This window comes from Aulostomus chinensis, chromosome 2 (assembly GCF_037954235.1).
Source record: "Aulostomus chinensis isolate RoL2024-O1b breed Wild chromosome 2, RoL_Achi_v1.0, whole genome shotgun sequence".
NCBI classification, from domain to species: domain Eukaryota; kingdom Metazoa; phylum Chordata; class Actinopteri; order Syngnathiformes; family Aulostomidae; genus Aulostomus; species Aulostomus chinensis.
The window spans coordinates 21860976-21876426 of NC_141321.1; the positions used below are offsets into that span (position 1 = coordinate 21860976).

General features: G+C 39.3%; 3 protein-coding genes across 3 annotated transcripts in view; all 3 read left to right on the forward strand.

The window, feature by feature from the left end:
* Window positions 1-1450: 1450 nt before the first annotated feature.
* On the forward strand, window positions 1451-5568 carry mvda (mevalonate (diphospho) decarboxylase a). Its single transcript, XM_086184889.1, has 10 exons — window positions 1451-1520; window positions 1706-1776; window positions 1905-2019; window positions 2128-2274; window positions 2392-2591; window positions 2947-3021; window positions 3172-3390; window positions 3828-3943; window positions 4183-4291; window positions 4684-5568. The coding sequence occupies exons 1-10, from the start codon at window positions 1460-1462 to the stop codon at window positions 4762-4764; spliced, it is 1194 nt and encodes a 397-aa protein (XP_086041015.1). The 5' UTR covers window positions 1451-1459; the 3' UTR covers window positions 4765-5568.
* A 1111-nt stretch (window positions 5569-6679) lies between these two features.
* cyba (cytochrome b-245, alpha polypeptide) lies at window positions 6680-9251 on the forward strand. Its single transcript, XM_086184857.1, has 6 exons — window positions 6680-6857; window positions 7141-7210; window positions 7565-7639; window positions 7736-7819; window positions 7927-8008; window positions 8528-9251. Exons 1-6 carry the CDS (start codon window positions 6800-6802, stop codon window positions 8714-8716), a joined length of 558 nt encoding a protein of 185 aa, XP_086040983.1. The 5' UTR covers window positions 6680-6799; the 3' UTR covers window positions 8717-9251.
* Window positions 9252-10913: 1662 nt separating this feature from the next.
* tcf25 (TCF25 ribosome quality control complex subunit) overlaps window positions 10914-15451 on the forward strand; it is a 19841-nt gene continuing 15303 nt past the window's right edge. The window contains exons 1-6 of the mRNA XM_086184778.1: window positions 10914-11303; window positions 11868-12011; window positions 12134-12199; window positions 12419-12543; window positions 13823-13888; window positions 13990-14072. Of these exons, the coding sequence (XP_086040904.1) occupies window positions 11082-11303; window positions 11868-12011; window positions 12134-12199; window positions 12419-12543; window positions 13823-13888; window positions 13990-14072 (706 nt within the window). The 5' untranslated portion in view covers window positions 10914-11081. The remainder of the gene's footprint in view (window positions 11304-11867; window positions 12012-12133; window positions 12200-12418; window positions 12544-13822; window positions 13889-13989; window positions 14073-15451) is intronic.

Sequence of the window (15451 nt, forward strand, 5' to 3'; positions counted from 1 at the left end):
GATTCAGCTTCAAAATGAGTTAATAAATTGCCAAATATACAACTTCTTCTCAAATAAAGAGCATAAATGATAAACATACTGTTTTTGCCTTGAGGAAATGAGTACATGTTATTTGCTGTCACTTCTAGCAAGTTCACAACCAGTGACAACAAACTTATCTATGGACCAACTTGTGATGGGATCACACCAACTGCAAAACCAGCCTACATAGTGATGTTTTGATCCATGAGTTCTAAGTAATTACTACATTATTACTGAAGTACTAAGCCGTAATTACGATGTCATTACCTGTATGTGTGGGGTGGGTTGACTTCTACAGACACCTGCCAAAGAACGCTACAGCTTATGTGGTAGTTCCTGCGAATACACAATTATGTGCGTGGTCACACTCAAAAGGTGAAACTCCTAGTCACATGCTTATTTGGGTGGTATTGATACATTACGGCACTATAAAAGCATTGAAATGTTCTGAAATTTTCATGAGTGCATGACATGTGCCACAGCCTACTAGCAGCAGGAGTCACATGTTTGTTTCTTTCCAGCAATTGACTGATGGCAGCACGTAAAAGGCACTGCTGCTCCTGCTGAAGGAAGCTCATTGTCTGTAGTTATGTTTTTGCTCGTGTGGCTAGGATGCTGACATCAAATTTCATTGTAAGTGGAATTCAAAAGGTTTTTATAAAGTTTTAAAGAAGAAAAACCGGTGGGGAACATGGATAAAGTCATGGTTGTCAAAATAAAAGTATCTAAAAATCTACAGAAACTTTTATAGACTGATGCTGACAGGCAGCCTGGGTGCTGCTAAACTCAACTGCGTTATATTTTCATGTAATGGATTAACATGAGATCAGTGTCCCAGTTGTCAGTATGTAGCTGATGGAAAGCACTTTGACTCTAGAATGTAGTTGAGTAGAGGTTTTGAATGCTATGAAACATTAATCAGTCTTGTAAGCCTCTAAGTTATGACGCATTGGTACATGACAACACAATATCATGAGTTTTACATACATTTTTTTAGAGTAATGAGTAATATGAATTTAAAAGAAACTGCTCTCTCAAGGCACTTAAATCGATTTCTTTAATTCAAACACACACACGCACACACACGCACACACACACATACACACATACAAGCATTAAGAGGAGCCAACTCAAACGTAGAGTGGGACGGGGAACATCCTTGTCCCAGTTCCACACGAGTGTGGTCAGATGATTCGTGATTGGTTAAACCATTTGTTCGATGTCAAAGAAGAGGCCCTGATTGGTTGGGAGATTTGTCACATGTTCACCGCCAGCCAATGGGAGAATTAAATGCGTAGTGGGGTTTGGATGTCCAGGCCACCGTACGAGCCAAACATGAGAGGGATATTGTGTATTTTTAGAGAGAATTCAGCGGAGTTCCTAGTTTGTTCATGACAATATCGTCTTATATACATCGAAAGCTATACCTCAAGATATAATGGACAAGATGCAAGTGGTAACATGTACCGCTCCAGTGAATATAGCCGTCATCAAGTACTGTAAGTATTACCTTGAATTATTTGTAATCCAGTTGACTAGATTGTATCAGATCGTTGGTAAGATGAATTTGACTCCAATTTTATATCATAAGACGACTTGTGTAAGGTTGTAGTTTCTCACTACATACTGGCCTTTATGAAGTTGCTTCACTGTCAAGTTTAATTTTGTTGCATCTTTTTATCAGGGGGAAAGAGAAATGAGGAACTAATACTTCCCATTAATTCCTCTTTGAGTGTCACACTTCATCAAGATCAGGTACCAACAACTCTGGAGTCTATTCAGTTCTGGTCTAACTTTTAGTGATTGTGAGGCAACTTAGCTTCTACAGGGCAGGCAAACTACTCTTTTTCACTGCGCTATATGGCTGTCATTCTCTTGTGCAGCTGAAAACCACGACAACGGTGGCGACCAGTAGATCCTTTCAGGAAGATCGAATATGGCTCAACGGGAAGGAGGAGAATATCAGTCATCCCAGACTACAGTCTTGTCTGAGAGAGAGTAAATGTGTTCTGTTTCCTTTTTGCTCATAATAACTAAAGAGAAGACATCAAACTGTAAGTGTTAAGAGAAAGATGTCTCACTTATGTCCCTGTCTCCTGTATCTAGTTCGACGTCTTGCAAGGAAGAGACGCAGTGACGATGATTCTGAGGTGGATTCTTCTGGTTTGTCTCACAAAGTCCACATCTGTTCTGTTAACAACTTCCCTACGGCCGCTGGACTGGCCTCCTCTGCAGCTGGATTCGCCTGCCTAGGTGAGTGGGGTTGTTCATGGTTAACATGTGACTCGTGACATTTGGATTCATATGATACTAAATCCATTTTATCCCAGTCTTCCCTGCTATTACAAAGCTTTTGTCACTGTCTTGCAGTTTACACGCTGGCTCGAGTATTTGGTGTTGAAGGGGAATTGTCTGGGATCGCTCGTCAAGGCTCAGGCAGCGCATGTCGGAGTATGTATGGGGGATTTGTCCAGTGGCTCATGGGACACCAAAGTGATGGCAAGGACAGTTTAGCCCAGCAGGTGGAACCAGAGACTCATTGGCCTGAGCTCAGAATACTTGTACTGGTGGTAAGTCTGTATGATATCATTTTCCTACTGCACATCCTTTGAACACAAGGTTTTTTAAACCCACAAAAAAAGCCAACTGATTTCTTTCCCCCTGCAATTAAACATGTAACTGTTGTTGTCACATCACAAATGCACTTGAAGATTAGGTAAACAAACAGTAAAGTAGAAAGCAGCATGGAGTGCAAACTTTTGTTTGGTAAGATTTTGTATCTTTAATTCAGTCTGTTTTCAAACTGTGCCTCCTGAAGGGTGACTGAGTGCTGCTTGACTGCTGAACGATTGAATTTATGGCTAAGGAAGAAGCTGTAGAATTTATACTGGTTAAAACATCACATACAATTTGTTTCTGTTACAGGCCAGTGCTGAGCGCAAGCCCGTCGGCAGCACCTCTGGGATGCAGACTAGTGTGCAAACCAGCTGTCTCCTCAAGGTACTTAATTCAATCTCAAACATGCTTGATTCAATGTTCTAAGATTTCTGTCAATTCTCTTCAAAGAAGAGAAATTGGAAATTAACTCATGACTACTCATTGGGAGTAAATGATCCGAGAAATGTTCTCTCTGTTGTTCTTTGTGCGCAGCATCGGGCTGAGTCTGTCGTCCCGGGCCGCATGGTAGAGATGATCGAAGCAGTGCACAGAAAAGACTTTTCTGCATTTGCTGATCTCACCATGAGGGACAGCAACCAGTTTCATGCCACCTGCCTTGACACGTACCCTCCTATCTTCTACCTCAACAGTGTGTCTCATCAGGTTATCAACGTGGTGCATCGGTATAACAAGCACTATGGAGAGACAAGGGTGAGAGCGACACTTCCTGACAAAGATTAAAGAATGATTCGAAAGAATGTTACCTCAGCCTCTGCTGAAGTCTACCCTGTTTTTACTGTGGTGGCTGTCAAAGTCTGCAAAAGATTTTTGTGTGTCACCCCTGTGAATTGATTCGAATTTTGGTCCGTTAATATTTGGAAAGAATAGACAATTACATGATTAGGTTATTTATCCACATTCAGTGTAGCTGAAGCAGAAGTAGGTGGCTCAGCTGGCGTTAGTCTACAGGTGTGCATGCTCAGTGTTCAACCTCCCAGCAGCGTGAGAATGTTGTCACTGATACAAACACTATATACTGAGATTCACCTGGATGCCAAGAGCTGAGCATTCTGAGAACCTGTTTATCTTAAATGTAAGGAACATTCAATTGTATGAAAATATGTTATACAGTCTCTGTTTCCCTGTAGGTGGCGTACACGTTTGATGCAGGACCCAATGCTGTTATTTTCACTCTCCAGCAGCACATTCCTGAGTTTGTACAAGTGGTCCGGCATTTCTTCCCTCCAGAAATCAATGGAGGACAGTGAGTGTTTATTTATTTTATATATATATATATATAGAGATATATAGATAGATAGATAGATAGATAGATAGATAGATAGATAGATAGATAGATATATATATATAGATATAGATAGATATATAGATAGATAGATAGATATATATAGATATATATCAGACATGTGTATTCTCATGTGTATTTATGTATGCTGGCTTTCAGTCCCTTGGAAGTGGCAGTGACTGCTCTGTGCTTCTCTGCAGGTTTATAAAGGGGCTCCCAGTGAACCAGGTAGCCCTCTGTGAGGAGTTGAAGCAGGCTATTGGTTTGGAGCCCATAGCAAAAGGAATTAGCTACATTATTAGTACAAAGGTAGGCAAACCCTCTGATATAGATTATCTGTGAGACATTTAATATCTCTGTTTGTGTTTTGTTTGATGTGTCCATCTGAAGGCTGCCCAGTGTCAAAATGTATGGTGCACCAAGTAATGGCTCCCTTTCTACTCAACAGTTCACTACTTCACTTGAATATTTTAACAGATATTGTGAATTATAGTTCTTCCTCCGCTCTGCTGATGTAGCGCTAGAGAGCTGATCCAGCTCATGTTCTCTAAACGCTGCTTTTGATTCATTTACATTTCAGAATATTATATTTGTCACGGCATATGCCATTGACATGCTGCGTAGACATGACATCAAAGCGTGGTCTATCCATGGATCATGCTTACTTACTTGATCTTTTTTATTTTTTTCATTTTGTTAAGGCTGGACCAGGTCCTTGTGTTGTGAAGGATCCTACACAACATCTGCTTGGATCTGACGGGTGGCCAAAAAACACTGTTTGATGTCACGCCTTCCTAAAGGGACAAAGGAGCTGTGATGAAGTTCAGACATGTGGATCTCAGTGCACTGGGACTCTTTCTATTTAGTACCTACTGGTAAATATTCTTAAAGAGTAATTGATTCCTCTAAGGGCAGCTGGTATCTACAGGCTGCTGCCACTGTGCCCTTGAGCAAGATTTTGAACCACAAAATGTGTTCACCACTCTGTATTTGAGTGAAAGCTTGTGCTTCTGTCGGTGTGTAATGAGGGTGTAATAACTAACTGACCAGTAATGGTGGCTTTGGTGGTCACTTTTAATTTTTATCTCATTAAAATTTGATTTCCAAGGAAATGATACAGACTTAATATCAGGTTTATACTGTAGAATTTAATAAACTATATTTTGGTAACTGTTATTGTGTCCTGATTAAATGGTGAGTCACAGTTCATGTGATATGTAGGCACAGAAACGGTTGTGCAAGCAGTGCAGTGCCAGTGAAGGCCGTTTCAAACCATCAGGAAACTGGTAACTCGTTTATGTGCTTGAGATCCTGATGAACAGAGTCGGTTACAGATCTCCCCATGAAACCATGACGATTCACTACATCAATATGAATTTTCTGAAAAGTTGTTTTAAATGTGTAAATGAGGTTTTATCTCATTGGATATGTGGTGATATATAGGCAGATATCTGGAAATATGGGTGAAGCCAGATTCAAAATTGTTTCATCTTCTTAACCTATTAAAGTTTATTTTCATAGTTGATTTTTGATATGTCTTTATGACTCCATATTTTAGGAAAAAAAATTGCCAACGTAGAGATTTTCCTTCTTTGGTTTTTGAGAAAACAGGCTTTCCTGTTTTCTCAAACCCAAGTTAGAGACATTTGAAAAAACCTTCATGTCAATGTTTGTGTACTTGTATTTAAGGGTGATGAATTTCATAATTATTGTATAATGAGATGTCTATGTTCTGGTGTGATGTCCATCCTGATATGTAGGTGTGTTAATTTTTTAGGAACCTTTCAAAAACAACAATTGAATTGTAAAGATTAGATCACTTAAAGGTGACAAATTCTATTACAATGAATTTCTATTTTGAAAGATATTGGACATATTCTATGTGCAAATAATTTTGTTAAAATAGATATACTGAATTTGACCAACATAACTTATAACACAACACCCTCTCCTTCAGACTATAAAATTGTATAAAATTTAGCACTTTGTGACAGAAAGTTATCACTGAAATTGCACCCACCAGTTGTATTGAGACGGCTGTATAATTCATGAAAATACACTATAAACTTCAGCAAACACGGAAGAAAGGGAAGGGGCACAATCGAAAGACTGTAAACCAGGAAATATGCCGCTGGAATAGCAGGACTAAACGCTGATAAACTGTTAAAATGCAGGGACAGTCTACAAAGTGCAACACTGAAAAGAGACAAAAAAAGAATAACTTCACTCTTATACAAACGAATTTCATCACTTGTACCTACAGCTCAGAGAATTCTTTTAAAAGTTGTGTTGGGAAACTGTGTTATGTCACCCAAAGGCCCGATGCCTCTGATGTGTTGAGTGACAGGGGTGGATAATTCAAATTTAGCCCGGGGCTACAAGGCTGTCATTATCATTATTTCCTCTTTAAAGGAAGTTTATTTCCTTATAGGCAGGTTTTTAATTTCTAACGTTGGTGCCTTAGAACACCTGTAATTTATAAAACACAAAAGGGTCACAAGAAAGACGTAGTGGAGGAGATTAGCAGCAAAGATTCAGGTTATAAGAATCCATTCGTATGTGGACTAATGACACCTTAAACACCAACATGCTCGGTGAGTTTCAGTCGGTACGTGTCGCCCCTCCTCTCACTTTCTCCACGGAAGTGACGACTGGATGTGGGGACTTGCCCAGGTAGGGCTGGCCTCCCTCTTCCCCCAACAACATCTACACGCCTCACGGCTCACAAATAAATGCGTCCTCTTCCTCACAGTCGCAATCTCAGCGCGTCAGTCAAGAGTCGCTGTCGTTCACCGAGGGGCTGCAGAGGAGAAGACCATGGGGAGGATAGAGTGGGCGATGTGGGCTAATGAGCAGGCTCTGGCTGCTGGACTCAGTCAGTATACAAAAATTTGTTTTTATTTCACAAATATACAAAAAAAAGAAGCTTTTATTTCACCTGAATATTGATTTAAAAAACATGAGTAAACATTTCAAATGGACGTTTTTTAAAGCTTTTTTTTTTAAAGTCTCTTAGCATTGCTTTTTAAAAAATAGATCATTGAAATGGAGGGAGCGTCTGTGTTTGTCTTAACAGGAAGTGAAAGTTTGCATTTGTTTCTCTCATCTGTGTAGTTCTAAAAAAAAGTGTGATCTGTGTTTTTTCTTCCTTCTTTTAGTTCTTCTCACTGGAGGCATAGTGGGGGTGGCTGGACAGTTCAGAGGCTGGGAGTTTGCTGCTTATGCAGTGTATCCTTTAACCACAATAAGGTTTCCTCTAAAAAGGTTTGCTACCAGAGAAAGAGAGACGTAATGCGTTTAGTCTGTAGATTTTAGATTTTGCCTCACACCTCATCATATGAAAAGTCTCAAATGTGTCTTCTTCTTCATGTAATTTTGATTTGCTACTGCCGTGATACTAGAAGAAATGTAGAAGAAACCTCACCTTCTTTGCAAATTCTGTACGTTTTCCACCTCATCTCAGAACCACCCACTTTGTTTACCTGCTAAAGTGACACATAGACATTCATTGTCCCGTGAAACTTGTTACACTTATGAGCAAAACTTTGAACAACTCTGATCGAGCCTTGACAGAATTAACAGTGCAGCTGGGGTGTTTGTGTGTCTGCTTGAGTACCCTCGAGGTAGGAGGGCGAAGGGAACCGGTGTGGAGAGATCGTAAGTGATGTTATTTCATTCTGGTATTTATGCGATGACCAGTTTTGTCTTAGTGAAGACAGAAAGTGATTGACTGATGCTCTTGTTTCCCTTCAGGGGCCAGTACTGCTTCACTGTGTGCGTCAAAGCCTTTGGGCCCTTGACCAGGAACTACTATGTCAGAGCTTTTATACATGCTGCGTGAGTTTGTAATGTCAGACACTCTCTTGCTTGACAACATTCCTCTCCTTCAGTCAGTTTGAGCCAAAAGAAATACGAATCACTTCCTTTTCTTTTTCCCCCTGTAGAATCTGTGTTCCTGGGGGATTTATGCTGGCTACCGTCCTCGGATGTGTCTGCCTCGGTATTGCCAGCCTCATCTACCTGGCAGTAAGTTGGTGCCTTTTAACTCTCCTGATAAGGTGGTTAAATATTGTTCAAGTAGTTTACTGTGGCAGGAAGTACACAGTTGGCAGAAACAAGGAAATGGTTTTAAAAAAAAAGGGAAGGTTTCTTTTACTGGTACCAGTGTTGAGACATTTCTCTGTTATGAAACCTCAGGGTTGTGACTGGAGTGTTCAACAGCTCTTTGTTCATGTGGGGACCGATTTTAGTTATTCAGCTTCCGGCATTACTAGATCAGTCATTCATTTTTTGTAAAAACTTTCTAAATAGTTTTAGTTTTTGTGGACCTCTCAGCATCATCGCAGATTCATAAAGACATTTGTCATTAAAAAAAAAAAACATTTGCTTTTACTCTGAAACAATAATTCAATAGAAATCCCAGATTCTAAGAAAGAAAAAGGAACAAACAAATGTAATCAATCAAAGTTTTTTGTTTTGTTTTGTTTTTTTAAATCTTAGTTTTCTTAGTTCATTGCTGACTTCTCTGTAACCCTCGTCCTTAAGGCAGCAATTCGGGGAGAAAAGTGGGAGCCTATTCTACCACGGAAGGAGGTCCGGAAGCCTGTTGAGAGCATCAAGAATCCCCCTCAGAATCCTCCACCGAGACCTCCTGCAGAGATGCGCAAGAAGCACGTGGATGACCTGGAGGGATCAGGTTATGACAACCCCATCACTGTAACTGATGAGAAGTAACCTGCCCGGTGCCCCATACACCCCTCCTACCCTGGTAGACACCAGATTCTGTGATTTTGGTCGTGATGCTGGTTTTTAAGAAGTTTAGTGAAGCTGCTTTGCTCCACGTTGTTCATACCTCAACCTTCAGTGAAGTTTTTTGGGGGGGAAAATGTATCTAAGAGAACAGGTAATGTTATATTTTATGTGTGGAAAGATGCTATAGCTTCTAAGAGGCAGTCAGAGACGGAAAGTTTGAGATCAGAAGATTACAGGTGATGTTAATTTGTTTACAACTGTGATGAAGAGAAAACTGCCCCAAATTATCATGCACCATTCTGTTATATATAGACGCATAAATCATAGAATATATCAGATATATTTTATGCTGTATTTACTCACACTGTGTTCTTTTACTCTGCAAATGCACATGATGCAGTTCAAGTCAGTTGTAGGATTAAAATGACTTCATCATTTGCTATATTCAGCTGATGTTAAGCATTTATGACAATTTTTTGTATATTTGTCTAGTAAATAAAAGCATTGTCTATCTTAAGTCTGTCACTTCAGATTGCTTTACCGGTCTGTCAATGTGAAATTTGAGGCAAAAGCTTTTTCAAATACGTCTTAATTCTTTCACCCACAATTGACATTTCATCACGTTCTTAAAACAATTGCCGAAGTCATTTTTTGACAAAATTTTCTTTTTGCTTAAATCAATTCCTCGTGATGTTTTGGCTCCAGGTTTTTGTGTTTTCTGAAAAACATGAAAGAATGACTTAAGCGAGTATTTTACGTAGGCGGTGATTTTAAGTAATATGATGAAAACACACATTCTTTTTTTTTTTTTCTTTGCAAGTTCCTTTTGGAAATTTTTTGCCGATGCTATTTGAGCCGCTCCCCATCATCCTGTTTTTCAATACATCAGAATTCCCCCCTTGGTCATCTCAAGCATTTCTCATCCTACAAGTTTTTGTCACACTGCTGACAGTTAGCTGGAGAAAAAAAATGTCAAGTTGATGCAGCCAGCTTTGATCCTGCTGCTTGTCTGACAAGTTCTGTTTATTGGTGTGTACACAGTCTTTTCTCATCTTAAAAGAATTTTTTTTGGTGGGTCACAACTGAACTCTTAAGCAGCTGGAGTCTGTGTTGAAACACAATGTGTCTTCCTCATTAAGTTTTTAAGGAGAAACTTTTGAAACAAACCAATAATTAACGTAAGTGTCGTGTTTTCTGTGGTGCTGGGCTCCTGATAAATGTTATTGTACATGTGCACAGTTTTTTCAGGCATTTTTACTTATGTAAATTAATAATAATAAAAAAAGCTTCCTGCAGCGCAAGAGAGCTGCACAAAGGATTAGTCTTTCTGATAAGAGTTTAGGAATTTCCTCTTTTACTATTTATTTTGGCTGTGGGCCAACTGTTATCCGGTAACAAGTTTGTTATTCATTTATGGTTAGCTTTTATTCTTGCAATTATTGTTTGAATAGCTAGGATAATAGAATACTATTGTGCACTAAATTTACATCAAAAAGAAAATTACCTTTGGCAATCAGGCAACACAAGAAAAGCAGAAGGATCTGTTTGAAGATCTAATATATTTAGTGTACAATATACATAAAACATACTTTTTAATCTATCATCTTCATTATTTTTTGCTATATTTTATCTCTTAATCATCTAGTTACATAGTGACGGGATAATAACAGTTCTCACCCATTCTTCCATCCATTTTCTTCCACTGGGTTCGCGGGGGGGGGGGGGGGGGGCTGGAGCCCATCCCAGCAGCCTTCGGGTTAGAGGCGGGGTTCACCCTGGACAGGTCACCAGTCCATCACGGGGCCAACACATACAGACAGACAACCATTCACACTCACAGTCACACCTACAGTCAATTTAGAGTATCAATCAGCCTCGTCCCCTCTTGATGTCTTTGGACTGTGGGAGGAAGCTGGAGTACCAGAGAGAACCCACACAGGAACAGGGAGAACATGCAGACTCCGCAGAGAAAGATCTCGTGCCTGAGCCAGGGCTCAAACCCGGAACATTCTTGCTGTGAGGCAACAGCGCTGACTTTCATCCCGTTAATATGAACCTGAAGGCCCATGACTTGTGTGACACCAAAACTCCAACGCTGGTCCAATTAAAAGCAGTGTAGTATTTGGTGCATTCGTCCCTCTATCCTGCGGTGGGCAGTAGAGCACTCAGATACCCTGAACCTGAAGAAGAAGAAGAGGAAGAAAAAAAAAAAGAAGACGAAGAAGAAGAAGAAGAAGAAGAAGCAGCAGTGCAAGCCACTTATGCCTCACTTTAGTAGATTGTTAGCTAACCGAAACTAATTTATTTGCAAATATTGAAGAACCCATTTCCATATGAGCAGTGGACAATGTCTACCCGGGCTCTGCGAAGGCTCAAAGGGAAACAGCGAGGTCAGGAGGCCTTGGACTTCGGGGACCTAACTTTAGGTGATAGCCCTGGGCAGCAGGCTGAGGGTGAGGAAGAGCAGCTGGACACGGGTGGTGTCAGTCCACCGTCAAGCAGGAATGGAAGCAGTCGAAAGGCAAAGAAAAACAAAGACCGGAAAAACATCAGCAACATATATGAACTGGTAGGACGACGTTAGAGTCCAGCTACTACACGTTAATTATACCTAACGTTAAGACGTGGGATAAACCTTGCTAGTTAGCTTGCTGCGTTAGCTCATGTTTGGTGTCTGCTGTGTCAATACAGATATTATAAAAACATTATTAAACAATTAAAAAGGAAACATACTTAAGCACCAGAAGTATAAAGAAATAATATCTAATAAGCTGTAATGTTCAAATTGAAAAACAATAGATTATTGTGACTCGAATTGGGTCATTACACCAAAGATATTGGTACAAATGAAAATGTCAGGCTTTGGCTGCAGAGAATATTTGAAGTGACCTTTTAACTCTCTATTGTGATATAGACACAGATTGTGACAACAGTTGGAAAGTGGAATGTAAAGGTGAAACTACAGAATAAACACAACTAATTATCGCTAATTATGTTATGCTAAATTAGTTTAAGGTCATTCTATGCTAAAATTGATGCTTAGGAATGTTGAACAAAATTTTTGCAATCCAGAGCCGTAGTTTTGATCTTTTTTACCAACACGCTGTCTTTGCAATTTTACCATTCTTCCCAGATATGTGATGCAGAAAAGGATGCAGATAAAAGTTCACCTGAGGAAGATTCTGAGAAACCAGACGGAAATAAACCTACTGACACAGGACACCATGCCCAAAGAGATGCTGAGGACAGTCAAAAGCGAGAAGAGTTATCTTCAAAGGTAAAGATCAGAAAAGTGAGAAAGTCCCTGGTCTGTGGTAGTTTTTCTTAAAATAATAGTTTGTCTATTTTGTTTGTTGTCACCTCATTTCTTCTCCTCTTCTTCTTCCTCAATTCTATCAGTCTTTGTCTGGAGTTAAGAAAAAGAAGAAGAAAAAGAAGACAAAACTTGCATCAGAAAATGGACAGGTAATGATACAGCTTTAAAACCTTCATAAATACATATTATTACTATTATTGTTGTTGTTTATAACAACTGATTGTAAAAGTTGTTTAAGAAAAAAATACTGTTTTTTTTGTTATCTTTAGAAAGAAACTGAACCTGATACAGAAAAAAATTTACTGTAAACATGAAATATCATCTCACTTATTACCCCTTTTTTTGTGAACTGATTTCTCTGGTTTCAGGAAGCAATACCAGATGAAAACATTGACTTGTTGCTGGAGAACCTGGAGCAGTCCAATGGTCTGAGTTTAAAAAATGAGGACTGTGCAGGCTTGGACAGAAGGGCTGCCCTACATGTTGAGCACAGGTGAGGAGACATTCATCTCTAATTTTATAATCTCAACGTTAATGTTTATTATGTGTCCTTGTCTACATGACTGTGGTGCCTAACTTAGCTGGACTGGTTAGCTTAAAAAATGCTTTTGCATGTGGGTACTTGTAAGCAGTATTGGTACACCCCCCCCCCACCCCCCCCGTGGTGCCAAAAGTTTTGTTTTATGAAATTATTTGCTGTCACTATTTAAAAGTGGAAATCTTAATCAGATAAAAAAAAACGCCTTGTGAGTCATATTTTCTCATTGTTGTGACATGAAGATACTTGCGTGAGGTTAAGGGAAATGCCAGATATCTGAGCACAAGCAGAAGAATTCATGTAAGAAAATTGATTTAAAATGGAAAAAATTTAACTCAGGACGTTCAGCACCACTCTTCTAAAGGTAAACCATGTGTTTAGTTCAGCCCATTGTGCCAGACATGACTTTCAGGATAATCTTAATGATTTTTGTGTCAGTCTGAATTTACATCAAACGATGTAATGATGTGTGAGACTCTGCATCTTATTTTAAAATTGGAACTGGATTTCTCTTGTTGGTTGTTGATGGCACCATAGAGTGAGCTCTCAAATTCCAGTTCGTGCCTCCCTACATTTCCACACTGCTCCTGTTTTGAATTGTTCTTAAGCTGAGTACCTGTGTTTTTACTTTTAAAATGTACTCAACAGGACAACACTCTGCTAACTTGTGCACTGTGTAATTCCAATATATTAGTTTTACATTGGAAAGCACATATACTGTATATGTTTTGGCTAGCTCTTTAACCAGTATGTTGTTCACTAATCATCTCATATGTGCACATCTGCGATTCCCTGTTGCCATCATATGGTGGCGCTTGAGTCACACGAGGGTGGGGATAGTAACGGGTAAACACTGAGTTAGTGACACTGTTTCCATCAGCTATCAATGGAAATTAATGTATTCATGTGGATATACATGCAATGTCCTATTTTCAGTGATGAAACCATTTTTCTTCACTTCCAGAAGAGACAGTCAGACAATCGCATGGATTACATTTGACACATTACAGTAGGCAACGGTAAACTGAACTGTCAAGTGTTGTCACCAGAGAGTAGGTCAACATCGTGTGTCCCAGAAAATCAGTAAAATATATTATTAGCATTTGTGAGAGTCTGCAGCCAACAAGGTGGAATATCATATCAGTCTCTTTGAATAAGTTATATGCTATATACTTATTATGTTTAACTACTTATACTGTCAAGATTTTCATGCCATTTTCTGCGTCTACTCCAGGAATCTCAACCCAGAGACTGAGCTGAAGAGATATTTTGGTGCTCGGGCTGTGTTGGGTGATCAAAGGTAAATAGAAAATGGAAAAAGTGGGAACTTGTTTGATTTGATGTTTTCACTTTTGCTGCATGTAATATATTCTTGTGATCATTTTTTGTCTTCTTTTACAGACCACGGCAAAGAAATAGACAGTTCCATCGTAGCACATGGATGACTACCCCCAAAGACAGCTGGCCTCGCTTCAGCCGCCCAGGTAGGCACTTGAAATACGACATGAAACGTTTTCTGATGTGTTAAGTGATTGATTTGACTTTTTGCTGTTTTGAGGAGTACGCTGTAGTAATCATACAAACTTGGATATAGTAAATAATTGTTTAGTCGCTTTAAAATAATGAAAACATTTGCGTTACAAGCATGATTGCCCATAGTTAATGAAGATTAAATGCATATTAAACATAATTGTATCATCTGTTCAAAATATACCTTAAAGGGATGTTTGTCAAGTGCTTCATGCTCTTATCAGCATGGAGTCGGATACAGTATATTTACTTTTTGCAAATGTGTGGCAAAACATAGACAAGTATGGTCCAGAAACCCTCCAAGAATTTAATGTGTATAAAAAACACACAGTATGTTCCAATAATCACATGTCAAACTCAAGCCCCAGTCCTGCTGGAGTAAAGTAAATAACATGAGTCAGTAACTCTTTCCCCCCAACGGGTCAAAGCAGAAGGCCGTCCCCATTGAGCCTGGATCTGCCCGACGTTCCTGCCTGTTAAAAGGAAGGTTTTCGTCGCCGCTGTTGCAGGATGTGCTTGCTGATGGAGAATTGTTGGGTGTAAATTCATTGAAGGAGTGTGGTGCTGGACCTGCTCTACCTGTAAAATGTCATGAGATAGCTTTTGTTGTGATTTGGCGCTATACAAATAAAATTAATTTGACTTGAGTTAATGTGAGTACTCTGTACACCATATCTATCTTCACGCTAAAAATGAAACTCACAAGCATGTCAGTCATTAGAGAAGCTGTCTTCCTGCTGCTTTTGAATTGCTGTTATCATATATCAGCAGATTTGATCACAAGTTGTTTTTTTCCTTCCAACCAGTCCTGCTCAGTGAATCTTGTGATCTTTTGTCTCCGTCCGCTGGCTTGAAAATGGATGCAGGAGAGACTGTGCAGACATGTTTTACAATTACAGTCAAAATAGATTTCTATAGTAGTTTTCGATCTAGCATATACTGGGGTGGAACACAAACTCCAGAAAGTGTAGTAAACAAAAATGCGTTTAGTGTTTGATAGAAGATTTGGCAGGGGCCTCGCCTCAGTCCTCATAACAGTAACAGTCAAAATGTAGTCAGTAGTTAATAGTTATCAAAATAGTTCGCGGTTACCATGGTAACTGATTTTGGAGTGAAGTCAAAAAGGCCCTGTGAAGCTGTTTCTGCCTGTACCTGTTTGTATATTGAAACAGAAGGCCTCTTAATTTCATCGAAAAACTGACATGCTAGTGATTTTTTTTTTTTTTTTTTTGCTGATAGTTGTTATTTTATTAACTTAACAGCTCTAATTTGTTTTGTAACTTGTGAACTACATAATTCAAACTGGCAGGCCTAAAACACAGGAATTTCCACA

Excerpts from the sequence above, each read along its gene's own strand:
- mvda (XM_086184889.1), top strand. The coding sequence starts at position 1,460 with ATGGACAAGATGCAAGTGGTAACATGTACCGCTCCAGTGAATATAGCC. Across the intron at positions 1,777-1,904 it reads TCACACTTCATCAAGATCAG|CTGAAAACCACGACAACGGT; the intron begins GTACCAACAACT and ends TCTCTTGTGCAG. Across the intron at positions 2,275-2,391 it reads AGCTGGATTCGCCTGCCTAG|TTTACACGCTGGCTCGAGTA; the intron begins GTGAGTGGGGTT and ends ACTGTCTTGCAG.
- cyba (XM_086184857.1), top strand. The coding sequence starts at position 6,800 with ATGGGGAGGATAGAGTGGGCGATGTGGGCTAATGAGCAGGCTCTGGCT. Across the intron at positions 7,640-7,735 it reads GGAACCGGTGTGGAGAGATC|GGGCCAGTACTGCTTCACTG; the intron begins GTAAGTGATGTT and ends GTTTCCCTTCAG. Across the intron at positions 8,009-8,527 it reads CCAGCCTCATCTACCTGGCA|GCAGCAATTCGGGGAGAAAA; the intron begins GTAAGTTGGTGC and ends CTCGTCCTTAAG.